The following is a 26421-nucleotide window of genomic DNA, read 5'->3' as shown; positions in this document are numbered from 1 at the left end:
TATTCAGTCAAACTGGATGTCTGGCGCTGTCTCGCTGTAATTGTCTGCCATATTGTTAATGTATCTATTGTAAATGTTTGTATGTATTGTAAAATGTATCTTGCTTGAAGAGGTGACATATCTTAAGTTATAGAGTTCCCGAGAGAAGAGAAAAAAAGTGCGAGTTGCGATTGCGCATCTCGCGCCACGTTCACGTTCGCGCGCTCGTCCCTTTCCGTTCGTTTCCTCTTTTGGCTTTACTCTTTTCTTTGCTACTATGATTCACTATTGAAAAAATATAATCCCAGATTTCATGTCGAAGAAACGTAAGCCCGATATCGTAACTTGCGAGGAAAGGACGCGGGAAGAGGCGCGATCCGTGTGGGGCGCGAATGCCTCTGCTATATACATTTATGTACACATATACATAATATATTATAAAAGCAATGGCAAAACTACTACGAGTCATTATATGCGACATTAAAATTTGTATATCATGAACGAATTAAAAGAGGAGAAGCTCCTGAATAATTATCTTGTGGACGTTATTAATCCACGGCTGATATCCGACGATCTTATATACCAGAGGCGGATGAATCGGAAAATGAATTGCGTCTGGATTAGAAATTTGAATTCAATAGTAAATATGAAAATTAATCATAATAATGGCTGTACACATAATTAAAGATTACGCCGATAAGTCCGCTAAATATGGTCATGCTATTTAATCGCCGCGCAATGAGAAGTGATCATTTATTTAATAAATTTATGTACGAATGTGACGTGACTCCCCTTTATCCGCTTATCCTTAATTTTAAATACGATTTATATTCTGATCCTATCAATCCGTCATTAATCTACTGATCTACGATTTATAATCCAATTAACGCTCTAACATGATTGACGCTCTAATCTCGAGGGTGTGCAGGTATGTGTCAACTAAAGCATGCTTTGCTTCTTAAATAGAACGATATAAATAAAAATGCATGGCTTACCTTAATTCCGTGACTGTCATCTAATAAGATTCTTAGCTCTCATGTTTCTGCAGTTATACTTTGAAAAATTACGAGTAAATGTTTATGTGAATGTTCTAAAAATCGAAAATTAAAAACGAAATACTTTTAATAAATCAGATGAATTATAAAACGCATTATAAAACATTAAAATGATCTATGGGTAAAAATAAAAAATGCATAAAAAATAGTTTTTGGCTCGTTATCTCAGAAGAAATCCGAGCATCGATAATAAGACTAATATGAGCCTTTAGGCACGCTGAAGATCGAAATTAATATTTACTACAGAAATCGGCTTGCTATGGAAAGTGAGAGATATACGAGAAAATGTATACTGCAAGTATTTTATAACTCGTACACCAATGCTCAAAAACTTACATTAATTTTGCTATCCCTGCTTAGATTTGCGGATTTTTTGCGATTTGTCTTACAAGTCACAGATTATTGATTATTTTTAATTTTAATGTTGCGGGTATAATATATAACATGATGTGAAGAAAATATAATTGGATTATGTTTTGGTTATTTTATTTAATTCATAATTTTTTTTTTTTATTAACGAAATGAAAATTAAAGCGGAATCTATGTAATTAATCATGTTATACCTAAATTATTGATTTTAGCTCGTGTTTTATATGTATAGTGTGATATTAATTTCTCTTTGACGAATTTTCCTTTAAAGATATCGTGAGATTAAAAATGTGTTTAATATTAAAAATATGTTGATTAAAGTTGGTATTTTATTAATGCTTTGTAATTGCGTCTATCAAAGACAAATTACACGAATGTTATTGAAAGATGCCGATTATTTATAAAGACATTTATTTCTCATTAATTTCCATCTGACTAAGCGCTAATTGATTACTGAATATTCAAGCAAATATTTAATCTCTTAAAAATAATAATGCATGACAAATGAACTCTTTTTTCTGCAATGTGCATTAACTTTATATCTTTCGAACTGCATCCAATTGTATACAATCTAGCCAATAATTGGCATGTTCTTTCACATGAAAGGAAAAGCCAAAACAAAAAAAGGAAAAAGGAGAACTTGAAATAATAAACGAGAAACATCACATTGAATAAATAAAAAAAAAATGTTAGAAATATTAAATAACAGCCAACACCGGTATGAAGTTTAATTTAATTTTGCTGCATACGCAAGTACTATCGCTTTCTCGCTTCTTATGAATAATTCAATAAACCTTTAACAAGTAAACTCCGAATACTATATGACCTCAATTTATGTTGTTTTAACATGTATATATGAATTCCTGTAATTAGATCATGAATTTTTAAATTTAGATCGTACACATTGTTGATAAAATGTCACACGGTTAATAATCGCGCATAAGATGTTATATCTTGAATAATAATAAATAGAACTGGAAATCGCAGCGAAAAATATATTTAAACGATTGAATCCTAGTGTCAAATATTAATTAGTGTGTTTCAAAATTGTATTTGCTTTATTTAGATATTTTTTCGAAGAAATATTGCATCACGATGTTTTATTCGAAACATCGCTGTTGTTTGTACAACATATGCATGCGATGTACTCTGTAAATGTATTTGTATTGCACTTACTGACGATCTCGAAGCGTCTTCTAATTCACTTTCGATCGTTCCACATTTAAGTATATTTGCATCATGCAAATTTAACAGAGTTTTTCGATTCTTCGCTCCTTCTTGTTAAGATAAATAATGCAAATATGTATGTGTCTATCTGATAACTTTTGTAATTTACAGCTTATCCGCTGAAACTAATTTTCTCGTTGCGACATCTTTTCTAATCCAACAAATCCATTATATTCTGATGTGTTGGGAAGATATAAAAATATAAAACTTATTAAGATGCATATATTATATATTTTATAAAATGGATACAATTTTTTTATTTTTATTTATGTATATTTTTTGTTACATACATTCACGATTATTCAGATCATATCATCTTTATCAAAGCATTATTTTTCAAAAAACGCATTACAGTTAAATTGACAATATGCTTTTCATCGTCTTTTTTAATTGAATTATCTATTTATTCTATCTTGGGATTGAAACAAATATGGAAAACATGACATGAATTGAAAAACGACATTAGAACTGTGTAAATTTGTGACAGCGTGATTCTGATACAATTATCTGTTATCGCGATCATACTGGGACAGCGATAGTTAATCCACCACGTGATAGTGACTCTTAGGGATTTGATGATTCAATGCAGACACCTTCTAACTGGATATTACTGATTTCTAGTGTATTATCGAGAATTCATCAACGTCATGAATCAGTTTGATCGGGTTATTCGAGCATTAAGTCGAATATCACTGATCTACTCTCTCCATTTCAATATTCTTGTTTACGTGCCACCAACAATTCTACTTCGATCCATAATTCCGTTAAAGTCTCATGCGAGAGACGATGCAATCTCTTTTGCAAGTTCCGCCTTTACCAGCACTACTGAGAAGGAAATAGAATTGTATTTCTTCAATATCAAAATATTTAGTATAATAAACTTAACTATATAAATAACTTGCTATATTAACTATACCTTAATTTCTTATTAACTCGAAGCAGATTTTTTCTTCATTATTTTTGTTTCAATAAAAGAAAAAAATTACATGTCGATTGGATGTTCTTTATAATCGCGCTTCTCAAAATATCCTGTGTGGATAATAAAATTCAAAAAAGCGAGAAAAGCTTGATCCAAGAACGTCAAACGGAAATCGAGTTATTTGTAAAATATAAACGGAGAGATACAAATCGTTTCGACCTTGTCACGCGTATGTCGCTTCATCCCTTTATCCCATAGCAGGTTCAGAAAACGTATCTAGGTACTTGGGCTCTCCGTGGGAGCAAGAGTGCCGGACGCGGACTTTCTCAGACCAGCCATCAACCATCACCAACTACACATCCACACATCCACAATCGCACACAAAAACAAAAATAAACAGCCCTATCCCTGATCGCTTCACCAGCACGGTGAGTCTTACTTCTTCTTCATTCTATATTACATCCTCTATTTTAATCCTTTGTTACGATTCACTACTCTCGAAAGTACTGGATGCCTGAACAATCGGAATTTGTTTTTTTTTCTTTTTCTTTAATTGCACATTCTAACTTGTCCGTGATTTCCACATGAGTGTCCCGAAGAAGATTTATGCTCTTCTGGATTTTTTTTTCACTTGATAATTTCTTGTCTTAGCAAGAATTTAATTGGAAACGTCGTTAATGAATTATTAACGCCGATAATGAACTTGAATAAGTTAAAATTAATAATCGGATATTGAATTTTTAATGAATCTTTGCTTCACAAAAAATTTAATTTTAGAATTAATATTATAAAAAGCTAATTGATATTGATAATTAGATTGATTTCCTTCTGAGAAAATTATATTGATAATAAATACTGCTACTTACGAATCGATACTTTGTGAATAATTTTGTACTTTACACCATATTTTTCATATTTTGCATTATATAAATTATCGATGGATTAATAAGCTTCTCGATATGCAATATTTACGATATTTATAACATTGCCGAAGAGTTTAATTAAGTGAGTTTAATTAAGTGAAGCTTTACTGTATTTAACGACAACAATTATTGCAAGATTATTAAGAGAAGCGCCATGTAATTCGGAATACGCCGCAAAGTTCTCGAGAAATAGGCGCGTTTTCTCAGGTTTCACGTACTTTGACGAGAGATAGTTTCTGCTTTCTTATTTGCTAATGCTGCTTTCTCTACTCTTATCTCTACATATTTTGCCTTTGCTTCCGTTTCCCGTATTAAAAGATTCTCACACTTATTATTCTGCTACCAGTTATTGATAGGTAAATTATGGTTATTATAAGCAGTATTGTACTGATGCAATCATTGTCGCCCAATAAGAAACGACTTTGTCCCGGTATTTCTTACATGATTGACAGTATAATTATTCAAATTATTGACGCATGATATTAATATTAATCGTGTGAGGATGTTTTTATACACACGATGCTCCACTTTCGTCTTATAAATATGAAGAGTAGTAATGTCGCATGATTGGATCGTCGATGTTAGATATTTTTCGCATGTTAAAGAAGATATGTCGCTATTTTACTTTTTTAAATAATTATCAATAATTTTACTGTGTGCCAAGAGAGAGAATGATGCCGAAGAGAATATATTCTTTTATATTCATTAATTTTTTTTTTATATTAATAAATAGTTAATGTATAATGCACAATCTGATCAAATATTGAAAAAAATGGTATTCTCCTTTTTTATTTAGTTCATTTTTTTATTACGCATATTTTACAGGAAAGATTATAAAATTATAAAAAAAGCCACACAGAGAAAGAAATTTTATAAATTGATGTAAAATACTATGACGCGCGCGCATCTAACAGATCTTCTATCATCGTTTTTTGTAATTTATTTTATTTAGAGTAATGAGTGTTATTTCATTACAAACCAGACTCTATATATAATGCATGAATAAGCATTGACAAATGACGGTATAAAATTTATTTATATTAATAATTTATTGTAATTTATTATATATATAATATACATACATATCTATAATTATTATAGTATATGTATATAGATGAAACTGATAAATTTTATAGACTTGTCATATTGTCATACAGAATAAAAACTGCACATGCAAATATAATATAATAGCGTTTATATGTGCGTTTTATTTGTTTGATATATTGCGCATTTAGATAAACATTATTTTATGTTATGTTTACATATGATTTGCAGTATAGCATGGCTCACGTGTGCTTTCGCATGCTTTGCAAGTTTTGAAAATTGTAATATTATAGGCTTCGCTAAATCGACATTTTGCATTTTTAATTCGAAAATTAGCTTGTTTTCTTATATTTTTGTTTTAATTGTAAAATGAACTAATGTTATTTTTTAAATATTTCTTATGTTTTTTAAGCTATAGGTGCGAGCATATTATAGGCCTGGGCGAATTAATTGCAATTTAAATAAATGATTTTTTAATCAAAGGATATTTTATATTCAATTAATCAGTTATAGAAAAAAAAATATCCGAGAATCATAATTGATGCATTTTTCATGTAACAATAGTCTTGTATATTTTATCCGCAAATAGAAAATATATGATAAGCGTAAAACAAATTCTGTACAGAAAGCGGAGTCAACTTTTATAACGAATAATTTCATTTTTACATTCATGTGAATTTATATTGTATTAAAATAATATTGACTCTATATTTTAATAATGTTTGATATGTGATATGAGTTCAACAAATCCTTGCAATAATAACTTTGAACATTAATAAATTCCATTAGTAAAATAATCGACATTCGCCAAAGCCTAATCCGCATATACTTGAATAATTTTAAACTCTGGTATCGCTTACCTTATTTTAAGATATTTTATTATGTATATATTTATATATTTTTACGTTATACGAACTCACACTGAAATACACATAATTATGCGTTGTGTGATTATATATGGTACATATACACATCTGAACGATTTAATGACGCTAATTAAATTTATTAAAGTAAAAATATTTGCTTAACTATCGAAGAAAATTACTATCACAATTTCAATTAAATTAATAAAAAAAGCGATAATTATTTTTGATGAGAAAGATGGTTTTCCAGTTATCCAAATCACACCAGTATGGTTTCTTTTTACGCGATGCTATCTATATTTGTCACGACGATATGCAATCGACTCGCGAGCGCGACACGGTATAACGCATCACACCGCAATAACAACAACAGCAACAACACAATACAAGCTCGATTGGACAAAGACGAAGAGTGTCAATGGTATATCTAATTTTTCAGTGTGCAAACCGGATTGGTACCACAGTGACGGCAGCTGCTTGCGACAGTGCCCGTCCGGGACTTACGCGGTCCGGGATGACGACGAATCCCGTGTATTCTGCATCGCATGCCATTATTCGTGCGTGTCGTGCAAAGGACCTAGCGACGCTGACTGCGTCACTTGCCATGTGGATTCGGTGTTTACATGGAGCAACGGAAGGACACTGTGTATACTGAGCGGCCTTGTCTGGAAGATGAAGTCCACGGAATGGTTCTACAGGATGACCCTAGTGTTCCTGATCAACTTGGGCCTCATGATTGTCATCATCATTTATCTCGTGCTTACCTGGTGCATCCGCAAACGCAAATCCGCCTACAAGTATAGCAAGGTGTCTTATTCCGGTAACGGCAAGGTTCATGCGGAAACAGAGCGATTGGAGAGCGGAAACATTTGTGTCTCTGACAGCGAATAAGTCTATTAATGATAATGAAAAGTATTTTCGAAAGAAAGCTATAATATGTCTGAAAATATATATTCTGAGGATATTTTTAAAATATTGAGAATTTTTTGAAAATAGTATTTTTTGATTGAGAATATTATTGAAAATATATGTATATATTTTACAAATTTTTAAAAATATTTTCTACGAATAAAAAAATTCCAGAATGATTTAAAAATATTTTTGAGAAATGTATTGTGTGAAAATATGTCGTGAGATTGCCTTGAAAAAGCGTCATCTGGTAATTCCGTAAAACTGCCAAAGCATAAAAGTTTTATGGAACATACGGCTGCGATAAAGATTTCTTCTACGATCAATTATGCAATTTATATATATATGCTAAATATAACTGATTTTACAATCCAAAAAATCTAAATGCAAAGTTAAAAGAAATATATAGAAAATTTTTCCTGAAAAATGCTTTTATTTGATTAAAAATGCTTCTGTGTTTTTTATAATTGTATATACAAATTTAGTCTCAATTCATCAAGTTTAGAAGTTATATTATATTTTTGCAAGTATAGGAATGCTCCTTTGTAGTAACACTTTGTAAGAGACGTCTGGAACGTAAAGCGTTAATGGTGCCGATAGTTTCCTTTGAAGCAACCGCTTTGTTGCAATGCCAGTATTGTAGCAGTGGTTTGCGATGGTGGACCGTTTATCGATCGCTATTGGACTAATGCGAAGTAATGTCTCTTGAAGTCAGTGAGTGATTTTATGCGATCTCGTAAGTCTTAAATACATGTGCAGACATCTATTGTACGATTAAGATTAAGAAGTGACTATTTTGGATCGTAGTCTATCCATCACGATCACGAGTAATTTTATTATTAGACACTCAATTAACCGCGAATATTATAAATAATTTATATATTAAAAGATTAACTAAAACAATTTTAAAAAAATTGAAAGCTTATGTATGTTAAAAGTAATAATAAAATAAGAAGAAATATACAACATTCCTAAATATTCGAACACAGAAATAACATTTCATTTATTACCTATAAATTTGCAAATTATCGAGTTTCTAGGTTGATGAGCAATACAACGCGATCTAATCAACAAAGTTACCACGCTATCATGTTATGCACATGTAACGCGTCACGCATTATTCCAGAACATCAATAAGATTTAATAGTTAAACATTTATTAATCAAAAGCCGCGACATTAACGTAATGATTTCGTTATTTAACTAAGAATATTTTTTTGTAAGCAATTTACCTCAGTAATGTGATACATGTTAGTATGATACATATAATTATGTATAAATCGTAACTACTATCGCCTGCAGTAATTATCCATAATTGTTATCAACAATCACGATGTACATTGTTCTTGTTAACGTTGACAACTTAATAAAGTAATGAAAAATAATAATGAGAATACACATCGTCATTGTCTTCATTATATTCAGTCCCCAAAAAAATTATTAAAATTTTTGTAAAGAGAAAAATATCAAATCGTAAAAATTCATTTACATTTTCATATTTTCATGCTCCTTTTCTATTTTTATCTTTACTTTTTTTTTTACTTTTAAGACTGTAATCTCATTGACAGAAATATAATATATTTATGTGATATAACATTTTTAATTTGAAGTATTTATAATCATAAGTAATGTGCATGAAGAGTTAATGACGTATCTTTTTTTTCTTCTAATTTACAGTTTAACGTTGGGCCGTCAGCGAACATCCAAGAAGCCAGTATCCAATCCCAATGTATAGAAACTAGAGATGACGGGTTCAGATAAATGTAGTCGCGACAAATATAGTACGAGAATATATATAGATATATAGAGATAAAAATATTAAAAATAAACGACCAACGAGCAAAACCAAATAATTTAATTTTTCTTTTGGAATTTATGGAATTTGGAATTTTAAACATATTTATATGTCACACGTACTGTAGAGCAAAATTATCATTGCGAACTATGTTGCGAAAGTAATTAATCCGCACTACGACTAAAAGTCGCCGATAACGAGCGGATTCTGCAATCAGCAACTGGCTGCTTATCTCAATCAATCGATTCATCTGGTACAATTGATAGATGGACTTCCTATATTGCAGACGAAACAGTACGCTAATTGTTTCCAATTAATATTCGCACTTTGAGCTTGTATCCTCGTTATTGAACTATGAAATGGAGATTTCTTGCTACCAGGTAAGTATATATTTGTATGCATAGAAAAGAAAAAATTTTATACCGACATACAATATATAGATCGGTATCAATATAAAGCGAAATAGAATCTGAGAAAATCATTAAATAATTTTCATTTGTTCCTATTTTTTAATAATTCTCTGCTTACACGGAACGTATCTGTTTTTCAAAAATTGCAGAGGTGATATATTAAACGTATAGATTAAAAACTAAAAATATGAATATATTATTATTATTTTATATCGATATAAATTTAAAATATATTAACTATTATAAAATATATTGGTTATTATAAAGTATAAAAGGATATACCATATTGATATATTTGCATACAATATATAAGAAAATTAAATGCGATACGCCAAATAGCGGGCGCTTGTAATGTTTTAGTTTAAATATATTGCCTGTGAAAAGTTACCTCGATCAATATTCAATAACGTAACAAATATCGTGCTTCGCTATTAGATTTGTTCAAGCGACGTGTCAAATATACGTGATTTTAATATGGAGTGTGTACAAGTTTATGACGGATAGAGATTTACGGATACACATATCGGATATAAATTACACAAAATGCTTCATAATATATTCAGTTACAGATTTAATTGCTCATAATTCGGGACGAGGAACGTTAAAAGAAATCAATTCTCACTCAATTTATTTTTATACATTATTATCCACCGCGGGATCTCGAGGAGGGAAATTAGCGCGTCGCGAGCAGATTTAAAAAAGAGCTGTCAAAATACACAATCTCTGTGTGATGACAATCTTATACCACATATTTTTGCAAACTTTTTGAAGAATGGAAAAAAGGTGAGTTACAATTTTCTCCATTCTTGAAAAGCAGTAGTACTAAGCTTAATCGAACATAATAAAATGTGCAATTATTAAATAGTAATAATCTCTTGTTTTAATCATAAAACTTTCTTTTGACGATTTTAATGCGCTTCATAATACTACTATCACGCTTTAAGCAATTTAATTCGCGTGCATATGATCAGAAATTATTCGCATTAATCATTAGTTTATTGCGATGTCCGATAATTAAAACTTATCAAGAGCGCGGCTGTCGTAAAAATGGCATCTCGCCATATTATGATACTCTCGCGGTATTCCACTCGCCACCCGAGTGGACAAACCATAATTCATGAATCATAATTTTACGTGTACTCAAACGACGCATTTACAACATGGGAGAACCGACATTGCAGTCGCTGCTCTCACGGCTAATAAAATTCCTCCGCTACGCTATCTTCCCTCTGTGAAGCAAAGCACGCAAAGAGCGAACTGCTGTTGCATCTAGACGAACAGCGCTGTTCTTACTAGATGAGGGCATAAAACAAACGGGTTTATGTGGCGCGGCGTCATAGTCCGTGTTATCTTGGAATCGCGAATATCCAGCATCCCGCAACATCTTTCCCCAATGATCCTACTTGCATCATGATGATCCTTCTAACTAATACAAGACAGAATTGCGGCGAGAACATCACCGAGGAAAATCCGGAGATCAGCAGCGACCCTCTTCTCAGTCATTATATGTATATTGCATAAGATTATTTGAATTATGATCAAGTTACTTACTTTAAGTTTGTATTAATTATATATAAGCTTTCTCTCTTTTTTATTGCTTAACATTTAGAACACAATTATTATATAATTTATATAAAATTTATATTATCAACGCGAGTGCTTTCAATTTTTTTACAAAAGAAGTATTTGCTTATATATAAATCTTTCTTTAATAAAAAATTCTTTTCTGTTTGCTAATTTATTTCATGAAAATTGATCACACACGGACTGAAAGAACCGTAGTGCTTTCAAGCAATTGCAACTGTCACGTAACGGTGTGATGTAACTTATTTCTGTCTTTCTCTCTCCCTCTTTTTCCCTTTTCGTGAAAAGATTTGCCACCGATAACTCCTTTTTATTCCATCCTCCTCGACGTGAAATAAGAAGGAAGCAATCGTCCAAGGATACATAGACGGTTGGCAAAAGACCAAATTCCCGCCATCGTTCCGAGACGCCAGGAAGCATGCATGCGTGCATGTGCACGCGACAGCGATATACTTCTTGGCGAAACCATAAGAAACGAAAATGTTCCGTATTTCACCTTCCTATTCATTAGTAATGAAAAAATTTTGCTTTATTTAATGATATTTTACGTGATCCCTTAAATTTCTTCCTTCCTATTTTTCGATTCAAACTAGATCTATTTCTTGTATTTGAAGGAAAGTATAAATGAAGGGAAAATAAAAGCAGAATTTCATTGAATCATGATTAAAAACGTTACACACATTTTACGCATACATTAAAGTGAAAAAAAATAAATATGCAAATTTGCGAAGAATAAATATAATTAGATATTGTAAAATTTAAAACATATTTATTGATTTTATATAATTATTTAAGTATTTATAGTAGAGATATATATATATATATATATATATATATATATATATTTTACAATAATTAATCAGTTGTAATAATGCTTTATCAATTGTAATAGTTTTCCAACAATTTAGCCCATACAGCGTCTTTCGTTTTCTCGCGGATCATACTTAACTTATGATAAAAAGAAAACTCACCTCTCTTCTTTTTATACGCGAATATCTTTACTTCCTGAGTTAATAAATACGTGTACGTTGTACGTTATAATAGCTATCCAAAAAGAAACAACTACAACCATCGATTGAACATTAATCATTGATAAGATTTCTTAAATGTCGTTACCGGTAATAAATGTCGTTCCGTTTATCTACTTGCCTTCCTTTCATACTGTTTGGTCCATAAAACTTGTCCGTTACGGTTAACAGCATCGTATTTCATCCTTGATACATGCAAACACAGGCAGTTTCGTGCAAAGGACCGCACGATAAATTGCGGAATTATTTATGACACGTAAGCGGAAATTTGAAAACAAATCAATCTCCATGAAATCAAGCCGGATTGAGATACTAAAGAAAAAAATGTCCATTATAATATAAATAAGATGGAATAATGAAAGATCTTGTTTATTGCAAAGTTTATTTTTGTTAAATTTTTACCGACAAATTAATAATTGCCTTCCAATTGCATTAAATTAATCAATGATAAAATTAATAATGAAATGATCTGTCTAATAATATTTCACTATTTAATTTACGAAATAATTTGTCTATAAGTATAATAAATTTTATTTAAATATAATATTGTAACAATATAGTAAAATCTCATCTGATCCTATTTGCGTCTTTTCCTCTATCACGCAAATAAATTTCCGTGTTTTAACTAGAGTTTTTATTCGCTCGTATTGATAAAAAGATAAAAAAATAATAGTAGCTATCAAATTTTACTACATTTTACATCTCGAAAATTGCCTGCATACGATCTGTTAAATCAATGCAATATATGGCAAGATTAAAAATGAAAAATTTTGAGATATGAAATTTTAATGTGAAAAAGTTGTTTAAAATTACATATCTTCCGCGAATTTAAAAATTATTTCTGCCATTAATTGTGTTTTTTTAAACATAAATGGTTTCATCGACAAAGTATGACGAATGGTATGGACAAGGTATGACGAATTTCATATAAAATTCTCTCTAAAATATTCGTATTAACGAGATCCTAACAAGCCAGTTTTTGAGCATAGTCTTTTAAAACATAATGTACATAACGCGACAGATCAATCCTTTCTTTAGAAAAATAAAATAATATTGTAATTCGTGAAAAAGTAACGCGGTTATAAAAAATCGCCGAAATAAAAAAACGACATTCACGTTGAACACGCGAGAAACAAAACGAGCATGTAAGACACATTAGCACTCGAGGAAAGTAAAAATAAGGAGCTCATTTATGTCTTCCTTCTGTATATCTGACAAAAGAACTAATGTCTTTACCAGTCCTATACACATACTCCTTGGTCGATATTCTCCGGTACAATCTGCTGTCCACTAAGACATTAGTAAGCCCACCCAATTTTCAGAGATATGTAATAGAGATATAAAAAGAAAATGTTATTTTTTAATTCACACACACACACACACACACACACACTTTTTAATATTATATTCTATTATATATTTATATATCACAGATACGATTTTATATTGACATGTTCAAATTTGATAATCAAATGTTTAATATTTATAATATATAAAAATACAATATATGTAAGTTAAAATATGTATACAATCATATATTTATATTAGTAAAATAAAACATCTGTACTCTCACAGGAATAATTTCTAGCTATTTCTCCATTATCGTATAAAATCAGATTTACAGAATGAGTCGATGGAAATAATGTCAAAAATTTTTAATTTTATTTTGGGCACTTGTGTATCATTGACCGCGAAGATAAAACAATTTAAAGCGGATTTCATGCAGTCGATCGTCAATGAGAATTTTAAATTGAATTACGGAGTAGGAAATATTCTTCATAATGTAAACTCATCAAGTAAGCATGAACGAATTTTGAATATTATTATATAACCCGATTTGGATTTTGCTCTGCGCATTTTTAACATCATCGCTCGTCTCGATTTACATTCGTAGAACCTGTCAACAACGATTGGATTGAAATAATCCTTTAACGTATAAAAGAGCACAGAAATCTTTTTAATTTAATATTACATATAAAACACATGTCGAGTAATAATTATATTAATTTATAATTTGTAGATGTATAATTGCATGTTTTGTCCTGTTATATATATATATATATATCTATTTATAGATATTTGCAAATGAATTATTTTATAGTTCTATTTAATTTAATCAACTCACTCAACCATTGTGTATCGCTCTATACAATATATTGTTTATAATCATTCAAAATTATAATTGATTATTATAATTATAATTTATCATTATTTAAATATTTTTTTAATTATAAATATTTATATAACAAATCATATAAGATTTCATAATACGTGTGTCGAATAGTATCTTTGTTGAATTAAATAATAGAAATTTAATGTTCTTTTTAATATTGCGAAGTGATTATGTTTGTGCCAATTTGATAAAGAATTTAATATATATTAAAACATATTTATATGTAAAACTTTATATGTAAGAATTATATATTGGTAGAATTTCTGTCTTGGAAGACAATTTGCAGAGCTTTATTAAAACTCGGAATTAAAATCAATCATATAAAGTTTTATGCACTCGTGTAAAAAGACTGGCGTGTTGCATTCTTTTTGAAGTGTCTAGTGTTACATGAATTTCAATATTATAACTTCACAAATGGTACAGTTAGATACAAAATATATTGTATAAAATTCATGTGTTCACTGCTAAGAGTAATAGGATGCTTTTTTGATATTTATTGGATGAGCTCGTAAGCAGTGAGCAAACCCCGCTCGTTCAATATTCGGTTGCGTGAAAGAGCAATTTGATGTCACGTGCGAGATCAAAGAGCCACAAGCGTGTCTATAACGCGGCGGTTAAACGTGGGCTTATCAAACTTCAAGATTTTATAGATATTTGAAATTCGGCTTTGAAATCATTTCATAATTATACGAATGAAAAACAAAACGGTATTGCAAAACAATTAAGTGCAAGAGTAAAAAGTGATGATTATAACACGGAAAAATTTTTTAAAAATAAATCTTAATTTTTTTACATAACAAATAATATTGTAATTATATGAATACAACTATAAAATAAAAAATTATGTATTAATAAAACATAAGCCTTTCTCTCTCCCTCCCCTTTAAAACTTATATTTTATGTATGTTTATTATAGCATGATAGAGCTGTTTGCGTATGTCTTGATGACTGCGCATCGTATGAAGTAACGTAAAGTGTAAATAGCCGCTTTACAAGAGCTAAAAGATCTCGTATATTTACGATTAATCTCGACACAGTTGACTTCGTTGGCAGATGAAAAGCGTCTAATGAATAGACAGGACGCGTACATCTCTTTAAATTAGTTCTCTACAGATAACAGAGCGATGGTTCTCTCCGTTAGTCGACAGGAATTTAGATATTGCCGTGACCAGTGGAAGTCCAGTTACGAGGATGGGATGGACAGGCAGTAATGGAACAATAGGAGATGCGCAAGAGCATGGAACGGGTTATTCGGGTATTTGCATTTGAGGTATTCGTTGCACATTGAACACGACCGAATAATCGTGCACTTTCGCGCACTTGACCGCGTAAAAGAGCACTCAATGATACATTTCTCTTCCATTGCAATCTTTTCGGAATACTGTTACGTTTAGCCCCAAAAGAATTTGAAGATATTGATTGCAGTACGAGATATGTATTTTAATATTAAGGGCGACTTCGATTAAATTTGAATTAATAAAAGGCGATTAATTCAATTGGGACAGAATTTTTATAGCTGATTTGTTGTTCATGAATTTTTTTTTTTCATATGTCATAAAAAACGGAAACTTAATAATTCTATTTCTGTTAACAAAATATTGTAGACATTATTTGTGTTTCTTAAAAAAGTGCACTATTATTAGTATTATTACTACGTGTAACAGGCAGTATTTCTAAATGCTTTTAACAACAACGGCGATACAAGCCATACGAAGAAAAGCTATAATAGAGAAATTAATAAATAAAAAATAACATAAAAGTCGACAAAGAGAAGCAAAGTTATAATATAACTAATAATCTTGTCTAATTCGAAAATTTGCGAGATTTGGTACGGTATACGGTAATTATATAAGATATTATTTTAATTATATCTCATAAACAATAGCAGCATTTTTTTCACAACCGTTTAAGATACTGCAACGATACGTATCCCATATATGCAACATATACGTAGAAATAGAATCCAGTAGAAGCTGGGCTGAAACTAATATTTTATCCTTGTCGTTCATGTACCATCCTTGTTGTCGGGCTACGATAAAGGTTTTCCATATCGATCTGGCGTTTTCCCCAATACTCTCGAAACAGTAGAGGGTGAGAACTATAGGGGTGTAGGAACGGACGGGATCGACGTATGGTAACGCTGAGTTATTCAATAGGACGTAGCTCGTTTCGAGACGGTTCCCGCGAGGCTCGTATCGTTTCATCTCGATCCCATGGGCACGAACCGCTATATGCCATTGTGACCCTAGAACGTATTTCGCGAATTTCATGCGTATGTACGTACTTGACGAAAGACTGACCGACTGATCCCCATCGTTACCTTTTCGAGCAAAAAAATGGTGCGTGCTTTTCTTGTCTGTATAAAAATTTTCGTAAAAAAAAAACATAAATTAAAAGAATATATCCAAATATCTGAATCATAAAACTCTTGAATGTTACGTTCAATTAGATTTATTTTGTTATGGAGAATATCGTGATATAAAAATTTTTCGCGAAATAATTGAAAATTTTTAATTGTAAAAATATGAAAAATTGTTCTTAAGAACAGAGATATAAAATTGTTTTTTGAAAAATAAAAACATTAAGCGTGTTTTAAAAGAGATATAATCATATTAGTTTTGAAAAAAAAAGAATAAATACTCTAAAATTAAATTGGAATAACTACTGTTATGAAAGTAAAGTAAAAGTGATACCTCAATATTCTATAATGATAAAAATAATATTCTTTATTCGATGAAATTGATTTATTTTTCTCGAAGTTATTTGATGACACATCCCATCTATCATACATAGTATACGGTAAATAGTTAATTTATTACATCAATTTTGACGAAAGCCTTCGGTATCAATACAAAGTATCGATCAACGCAAATGGCTTAGAAAGCCAGTCAATCAATCATTCGAGTTCTCGCATTACACTGCAAGAGCAAAATTCCTTCACCCATCGCTTAAATCTCAGCTGTAATCCCAACGAAGAATGAGGAAATTTGCGCCACCACAGCAATCGTTCAATGTACAACAATTTGACGTTTCTAATTTCTCTCTTGCGTATATTTCGCTTCTTTAAAACTCGGATACGAAATATTAATGTTAGTGACAGCATCAATTCAAGAATAGAAATCTCTTACTTATATGTAAAATCGGTTAGAGTGGAAAGACTCTTTTGATTGCATCTCGTTCCGCTTTCAAAAGCGAACAAGCATTCCACGTGAATACCGACGTTGAATTTTCGTCGGCCGCGGAATCCTTCTTTCGCTCAATGACCGTTTCTTTTGAAAGATAACCGACTTTGTTGAGGGAAGAATGACAGAACAGGAAACAGCAGCCGATGCAAAATCCACTGTTATTCTTATGTTGAAATTTCGATTGCACACAATGAATAAGGATATAAGAAATCGTTCGATAAAATTCTTTCACTATTCTTCGTATGTAACTATGATCGAAAATAACTAGTAGATAATTAATTTTTTCTTTTATAGTATAAAAATGCAAGAAATTTTGAAAGAATTTATTATTACTTTTTTATCATTTTTTATTCTCCTTATTCTTATTTTATAATAAAATTCTCAAATTCTCACATAATGTAAATTTCTTCATTTTAATAGCAATTTCTGCAAATTACTGCAAATATCTTTCATTTTTGATATTAAATGTAAATTATGTGAATCTTTGAAGTGAATTTACAGATCTCTTTCTCTCTCTCTCTCTCTCTCTCTCTTATTCTCTCCCATTTTTTCTTGTTAAGATAAAAGCTGCTTTTAAACAATTAGACTTTACTATCCCGGATATTTAAAAACATCTGTTAAGTTGCTAATAAGCTCAAGAAATACCTTCAAGAAAATAAGTATAGTAACAAGGATTTTCCAGTAAGAATTACAAAAGATATAATGGTGAGATGGAAAAGTGTCGAACAATAGATGTAATATCACTTCTCTTAATCGGATAATCAGCTTGGAAATGTTTTCAGGCTGGCAACAATTAATAGCGTTTAAACTTTTACCTTTGTTTCCACGGAACATCTGTGACGTAATTAATCCGAACGATACCGCGATAACTTTCATAGCTTTCGATGGCGCGTAAGCGGCAGACGATGTTCCCGAAAGTTATCTATAATTGCATTGATATTTCTCGGGTTGACAGCTTTAAAGATCGCAGGTGAAAGCAACGGTACTTTTTTTTTCTCGGTTTATTTATTTATTTATTTTTTTTTCTTTTATCGCAGTCAGTTAAATGTTTCAACTTTCATCATAGCCAAGCCAATTGCATGATATTGTGGAAAACATTTTTTGTTGAAAGTACATAGTTCTTCGCGCTGTCGTACTTTTTATCCACTTGTCTACTTTTATCACGTATTCTTATCTGACATGATGTTAGAAAAACTTAAAAGAATATCGTTAATTAATTCTGTGGAGTCAAATTCGCTATAAGTATTGCGATAAAAAAAAAATTAATTTTGATTAAATTAAATGTATCATTGAATACACATCATCGCGAATATTATAGACTAAATCCGACTATCATTTTTCGCACGATTATATAATGCATTTCTCGGAGGATAACATATATGGCAAATACCGCAAATAGCGCGGGATGCTCTTTGTTCAAACATCATCAACAATTTGATCGAACGCGCGATATTTTGACCGAACATGTAACAAGATAAAGAAGATTCCGCTCGTTTATCAGCGCAAGAATATCGTCCGCCAGTTCGTGGACAATTCGCACGGACTTGGCTATCATCGCACGAGCCATTTGATAATTTTCCATCTCGTTAGTTAACGTAACGGGTTAGTTACCGTTCTCCACTTGTTCGGACGTGAAATACGATTCGCGCGCGCGGCAGTAGTCGCTGTCGGGGTATGCATTAATGAATTTAGGCGGTCGACGGGGTGCATCGCAGATGTTTTAATAATTCCAAAGGTTTTTAAAGCGACTTTTCTAAAAAGAGAAAGCGCAGATTCGCCGGTTAGCAATTTCAGTAATGGCAACGCGATCCAAAGTTTCGTACAAAAAAACCAAGTAGTCAGTCTGATGTTTGACGACATTTCGTTTATATCACGGATAATTCATTTTTTTACGGACTGTAATTTTGTAAAATAAAACATTTTGTTTAATATTTAATCTACAAATTAACACGATGAATTAATGAATTTTACTTATTTTAATAAGAAAGATATAATAAATTTTTGAAATGTTTTGTCTTCCATATTAATATTCATTATGATGGAAATTCATGAGATTTCAACATGTGTACAGATTGTAATTTTTTAACGTTGATTAGTTTAACTTATTATTTTAGTCTATAAAACAAAAATGAAATATAGAGATTTCCTGTAAAAATTTGATATTTGAAAGAAAAACATTTTTTCTTCGAGCAAATTTATTGTCGCGTATGTCGAAAGAGAGTTTCAATGTACATCGTATGATTTGGACCTACTGTCAGTCTTCCACGCTCGCGTTTTGAATCCTGATAAGATCAAACTGTGTCTCCCTTCTATATATATTAACCGTCGTCCCGCGAATAAATGTTATCTGCGGTTGTAAAATTTAGTTGAGTGGAATATAAAGCATAAAACGAAATTGCGATAAGCCAATATCTCTCCTCACGACCCGTTACATTTACGAGTGTTTTACGAAGTTATCCGCCCCCGGCATTTCTTCCGCAAGAACTCCTAAACAAAATCCGCCGAGGCGCGTGACTGGAATCGCTCGCGATAATATTCGAGAAAAAGTGCGCGACATGCGCATTGATGTATGCAACTGCATTTCTTCCGAGCGCATTATGTCTGTTCGCAGGTAAAATTACTTTCAGTCGGGGTTAAGTGTCACTTTACCGTTCCAAACGCGAATCATTCTTACAGATATAACCGCATGCAAACATTTATTCATAAATTCACATCATTTGATATTCCAGATTTATCAGTTCCTCTTATAAGGCATTTTCAAATTTTGCATTTTAAATATTATTGATCGCTTTCTCTTTGGATATTTTTAAATTACTTCTTTTATCACAAGGCTTCCTTTTACCACAAGGTCAACTTTGTAACTCTCGGAATTTTCCTAACAAACACTGTTATTTGCTTTTATCAATTATCTCGGTATGAATAGTCGATTACTATATAACCACTGACTAATTATCAAGTTTACTAAAGCAAAGTCATTGCCCTCAATATACTTATAATCCTCAAAGTGTTGATTACTACGATCCACTTCGTATAATACAAAGTTAGCCGTGGTTGCAAAATTAGATCCATTATATCGCCCTTGTAAGAAGTGATGCATAAAACAAGACTTTAAGTACGCAAATTTGCTAAAGATTGTGTAACGATTACTTAAAATTATCTCTGTAATATAAAATAAACATATTCTCAATCCCATACATGATTATCTATTACTTACTATTAAAATTACTGAATTATTTTATTTTAAATTACTTTAAAATTTTAAAAATTTTGTTGATCAACCAAATGTATAATAAATATATAAAAATTATCTTTATAGTTAATTTCAAATAATCGGAATTGTTAAAAGACTCTTATTGAAACTTACATTATATATCGAAGGAACGCGATCGAAGATATATTCAACTCGACAGACGAAACATCGTGGAAATATCTGTCGCAGGTGATATCGACTAGATATCGTACGTCACTTGGCATTGTGTAGTGCATTGGCGATACAATATTATATGATATCACGTAAAGATTGGACTGAAAGTGCAATAAAAATTATCATCGTAGAAATGTATTGGATTTAAACGATTACTTGGCAAATAAAGTCAGAAAAGATTTACTTTCATTATATTTTCTTATAAATATATTTTACGCATATGCCTGTAAAAAATTTATTCAAGCTTTTGGAGAAATATAAATATACCCGCAAATTTCGCATATGCATTCATTTAGAGACGATCCGCCCCTTTACAGTCACATCATGATTTACTGCTTATATTCAACTCGAATCTTAGCGATTTATTTTTTGCAATATTTCGTCGATAAAGTATTAATGAAAACACAAAATAAGAAAGATTATTGACTAAGTGAACTTGTATTTAACAAATTTTTATGTTTTACAATTTACAAAGTTTATTTCCTAATTACAGTAATATAAATATTTAAAAATTGACAGTCTTCTGCCTTATTTTATTTATTACCCGTGTTATTAGCGGTATAAGGCGATGAATTAAATTATCTTATTAACTCTAAATAAATTATAGATTACTATGTGGTGGAAACATATAAATAATAATTATAAATAATAATAATAATAAAAAAATAGAGATCCTATATTACAAAATTACACATTTTATTATGCTGAAAAAGACATTTACTATTTTGTGCAAAATTTTAAATAATCTTATCAAAAAAACGCTCTTAAATACGAAAAATATGAGTGACAACAGATTCTGAGAGAGCGCATTTTAATGTGCAAGAAATAGTCATATTTTTTGTTATACCTAGCAAGGGGAAAGTTAAAAAGCTTCAGCGATTTATTTGAAGCGTTCTGGAGATTGGTCGATTGATTTTCAGCGAGTGATTTACATCTGAGAGGAACTTACCTCGGCTGCGAATGAAAAAGTCTGAACCTTTCAATTCACCGAGTCGAGAAATCTTTCGAAAGGCAATCAGCGCCGCACAAACATTATCGCGCAGCCCAAGCTATGGGGCTCAAAGCGTTGGCGCAAGAGGAGATATTCTGGATGAATGAAAAGCTCGACCGAACCTCGCGGAAATTACTTTACTGTCTACGGAAAAAAAGAGGAGAAGGCGAAGATTGCAGCAGAAGATACCGCAATAAAAAAATATTCGAAAATATAGTAAGCTAAATTATATTTGATCTTTTATCGAAAGAAAGCACGGATATATCAGGTTATAAATATATGAAGTGCGTAAACTATTCGCTATATTTATAATATAGGATTTATTATTATATCAATCAAAAAAAAATATCCTGCAAATATCGTAGCGTGTTGGAGAAATATGAAGATGTAGATTTGACAAGCAACTAAGAAAATAATTTCAAGATTGATTTTATCTAAAGGCTTTCCGTTCTACAACGTTACTTATCCAAATAGTCGAAAATATGCCTATCTACGTATAATTAACAGTTTGATACAATCCCGCGCATATCGATCGGCATAAATCAGAGCGGCTGTCAAGCTGAACACGTCTGAGTTAGTTAAGAGAGTATACATTTAGATAAATAGCTATTTACCGTGAGCCACTTTCGAAGTGAGATACTGTCAGCTCAATCTATACGACATAGAAATGATATGTTACTACGCAGATGTTTAAAAATCGAGAGCGAATGCCGTTTACTTACAAAAACATCGATAGAAGAAAAAAGACAAGGTTATTTTATCGCAGTGAAGAGAGAAGTCTGTAGATAGATATATTAGTTCTTGTGGCTAACTCTTCGAATTGCAGATTTTTCTACTCTTTCATCATAAATTTCTTTTAGATAAAAATAAAGAAACTGCGGAACACATTTAATATCTTTATCTAAAATGTAAAAAAAAGTAAGTCAAAAAGGTGCCAATTTTAAAATATTTATATCATTGTATGTACATGTATGTACACACATGTATGTAATTAAAAAAAGTTTTTCTAAATTACGAAATATAAAAATTTAGTAAAATAAAAATTTGATTAGATAATTAAGTTCGATAAATTTATGCATAAAAAAAAAATATATATATATATATATATATATATTAACAGTTTCAAAACACCCCGCATCCAGAGGCAAAATTTGTTAATAGAATAATTTAATCAAATATATTAATAATTAATGTAATATTTCACTGTATCTATAGAACAACAACAATTCTAACGTACAATAGATACGTGATCATAGACTCGCGTAGCGGCTTGCCGATGGCAACGTGAATGTAACACGTCGATGACTTGATAAAGTTATTATTTCTACCTAGTATAACTAGGTTGTTGGCCGTTGTGATTCTGATGTAACCAACTATCGCACCGCAATTATACGAATCAATAATTTCAACGTGAGCGACCGCATAAACGTATAACTTTGACATCCTACCGGAAATTGTATAGCAAGTCTGTAACTGAAGTAATACTAAACTGTCCGTACGGACTCTCCTTTCGCTATACAATTAAATTGAAAAAAATTCCGATAAATTCAATCAGGATATGACGATAACTTTTAATTTCTAATATTAAGAGTGACGAATAAAAGAGAAAGTTATTGATATTAATAATTGATTCTGTATTTGTTACTATTTTCGAGATATTTCAATTCCATACACTAGATTTTTAATGATATTTTGGCTATTTTTTTCCATTCCTTAAGAATTAAAAATGAAAAACCGCAAAATTTTTCATATGGGTCAAACTCTCTAATTGAGATATTAATAGAAAATTGATATTTAGCTCCTTTTATTTAAATTTAATCACATCAAAAATTACATTTATCGCATCATCCATGGAGTATTCAAGTGTGCTTCTCAAAAATATCTGTTTTCAGTATTGCTGCAGTGTTGAAACTTTGCAGAATAACAGTATGCAGGCATGAGTAATGCAATATTGCTGTGGCAACGTTCGCTTTTATTAAACATGACGTGTATTAAATAAAAATCCGGTAAAATTTCACACAAAAATTCTGCTCACGAGATCGAATATCATGTACTATAGTAATTTATATTTGAAACAGTAGAATTTGTGTGTAAAAGTACTTTATAGAAAAAGCTGCAAATATGCCGCAAACTTTGATAATCATTTACGCACATTTATCAAGTTATTAAATTATTAATGTGTATCGGACTATAAATTGTACTTCAATACTAATATTGCTTTACAGCATGCTGAGCAATTATCTATTTCTAAATTTTTATAATTTACATCTAAATTATACATACAATATCTCACGTATCACAACATATATATTTCGGCAACAAATTCTCAATAACATGACAGTTGGCCTTGATGACGTCATAGACATAATATACATATATTATACGTCTATGAGCGAGGTATAGAGTCTTATTGTTTACATATTACGGCCTTGTTATCATTCGCGACATTCGAGTAGTAAAGTAGTGGTGCGAAACACTTTATATTGTCGAATTCCTTTTCTAAACGCAATCGCGATCATGTTATATACATATTTATATATACATACATATATATATATATAACAATATTAGATATTAGGTTAAAGCATTAAAAAGATACATTGAATTAACGCATTATAGAAATAATAACTGCTCTAAATATTGTAATTAAACACGATAATTTATAATTTTCATTACGTATTTCGCTTTTTCGAATGATCAAGTTCTTCATTTTCAAATTGAGAATGCGGAGTAAATCGACTAATTCGAGATTTTTGGAATTAAGTATTTACAATATTATTAAGAATTTACAATTTAGATATGATTGATTTATATTAATACATTGATTGATTAATTATTATTTTAAAAAATTGGATCGATGATAGGTCGATGCATGACAGATGATGGATTGACAATATTATGTAAGCGTATATAGTTATAAGCTTTTGATGTATAAATAGATTTATCTAATATTTAAATAAGCAGATATTTCTGTTTATTCTGTTATGTCAGAAAGTTGCTTATTCGTAGCATTAAATGTTACGAAAGTTGTACGGTTTAACAAGGAGATATTACGAGAAGATAAATATTAATTAGTAACACGCGCCATGATGTTTGTTTTGCGCCTTTTTGTGCCGCGTTTAACAACTAGAAGTCTCAAAGGAGCGTAATAGGGAAGTTTCTATGGAACACCTCACACAAATTAATTTTCGACAATTCTTGTCCGCGATTTTTTCCGATTTTTGTGTAACCGATTAACAAGTATATCACCCTTCAATAAAATTCTTAATCACTATTGCCCAATACGAACAATCGATAGTAAAATATTTCTCTCCTTTAAACATTTAATGCCACAGTACGAGTTGAAAATAACATGTAATTCAAGAATATATGTATATGCAAGTGTATATATATATATATATATATATATATATATATAATTATAAAATTATGTAGAAATATTATTTAATTTATCGATAAAATTACTTATGCGTAAAAATTATATTTGCCTAACTTTACGATCTCATTACATTTGGGCTCAATCATTGATTCTCAACGCATCATTTACCAACGAGCAATTAAACCAATTCAATCTTCCACGTAATTAAGTTAATTCGCGATTCATAAAAGACTCCGAATTAATTGGATCTACTACTCTCTTTTTTATATTCTTGCTTTTGAAATTAAAGAATTACTATATTGTTGATTTAACCGTATGTTTTCATAATGAAAAGAAATCAGTTTCAAATATATTGATTGTAGATTGTCTGTAAAATTTTCTAACAATTATTATTAACAAAATTTCGCGAGATTTTTTGCTCAGTTTTATGCAAATACAGTTTTTAACAGCAATTGTTAGCACCTAGGAGATGGGTATCTTCGTTCTCGACCCCTCTCTCAGCCTTACGATAGCTCAGTCTGTATGATCGAGACTTGATGGTTCGTATGAAATCGTTCCTAATGAAGTTCAAGTCGGCCTTCGATGGGAGCAGACGCGGACCAAGAGTCGAGAGAACCCCATTCGCGTCGATTTCATCAATTGATTTCGTCTTGTTCCGCTTCCGCTTAACCTTTGCTCGAAGTAATCGGTGAATTCCCGACTTGTCGAATCAAAGTGTGATTCTCACGTGAAACGGGGTTCGATCGTGCTGAAATGCAAAAATGCGGGAATATCGTTCAAAATATCGCGCGTATAAGTGCGGAAATAATTTTTTAATAAAAGTGCGAGAGTGCCGTTTAAAATATCGCGCGTGTGAATCAATCTGAGAGGAGGAGGAGAGGCATCGGGCACCGATGGAACAACCCTGTCGTAAGTAATTTTTTATTTGTATATTAATTATTTACTAATTACGTACGTGCAATTTAAATTAAGTAGGTAATCGCGAAATAATAATTTGACTTTTTATTGATGATTTATTTATGATTTAAACAAGAAAGAATTAGAGAAAAAGATTTTATATAAAAGCTATAATTTTGTAAAAATTTCTACTTTTAGATTATGGCTTTATATGAAATTATTTGTTATTAGTAGTGTTTTTTTTTCTCAAAATTTATAAAATTGTTTT

The 26421-nt window shown here is 30.7% G+C and overlaps 1 protein-coding gene across 2 annotated transcripts in view; it reads left to right on the top strand.

Moving 5' to 3' along the window:
• The window catches only part of LOC138938911 (furin-like protease 1), a 200801-nt gene extending 192174 nt beyond the window's left edge, over positions 1 to 8627 (top strand). The window contains exon 13 of one of the 2 annotated variants that reach the window (XM_070306315.1): positions 6819 to 8627. In XM_070306315.1, the coding sequence (XP_070162416.1) occupies positions 6819 to 7270 (452 nt within the window). In that variant the 3' untranslated portion in view covers positions 7271 to 8627. The remainder of the gene's footprint in view (positions 1 to 6818) is intronic. The other variant, XM_070306314.1, reaches the window with a different exon arrangement.
• The last annotated feature ends 17794 nt before the right edge of the window (positions 8628 to 26421 follow it).

This window comes from Polyergus mexicanus, unplaced genomic scaffold, assembly GCF_030449975.1.
Source record: "Polyergus mexicanus isolate NDT 795.1 unplaced genomic scaffold, iyPolMexi1.0 SCAF_13, whole genome shotgun sequence".
Classification (NCBI taxonomy): domain Eukaryota; kingdom Metazoa; phylum Arthropoda; class Insecta; order Hymenoptera; family Formicidae; genus Polyergus; species Polyergus mexicanus.
The sequence above is the reverse complement of the archived record's forward strand: the minus strand, read 5'-3'. Positions and strand labels throughout refer to the sequence as shown.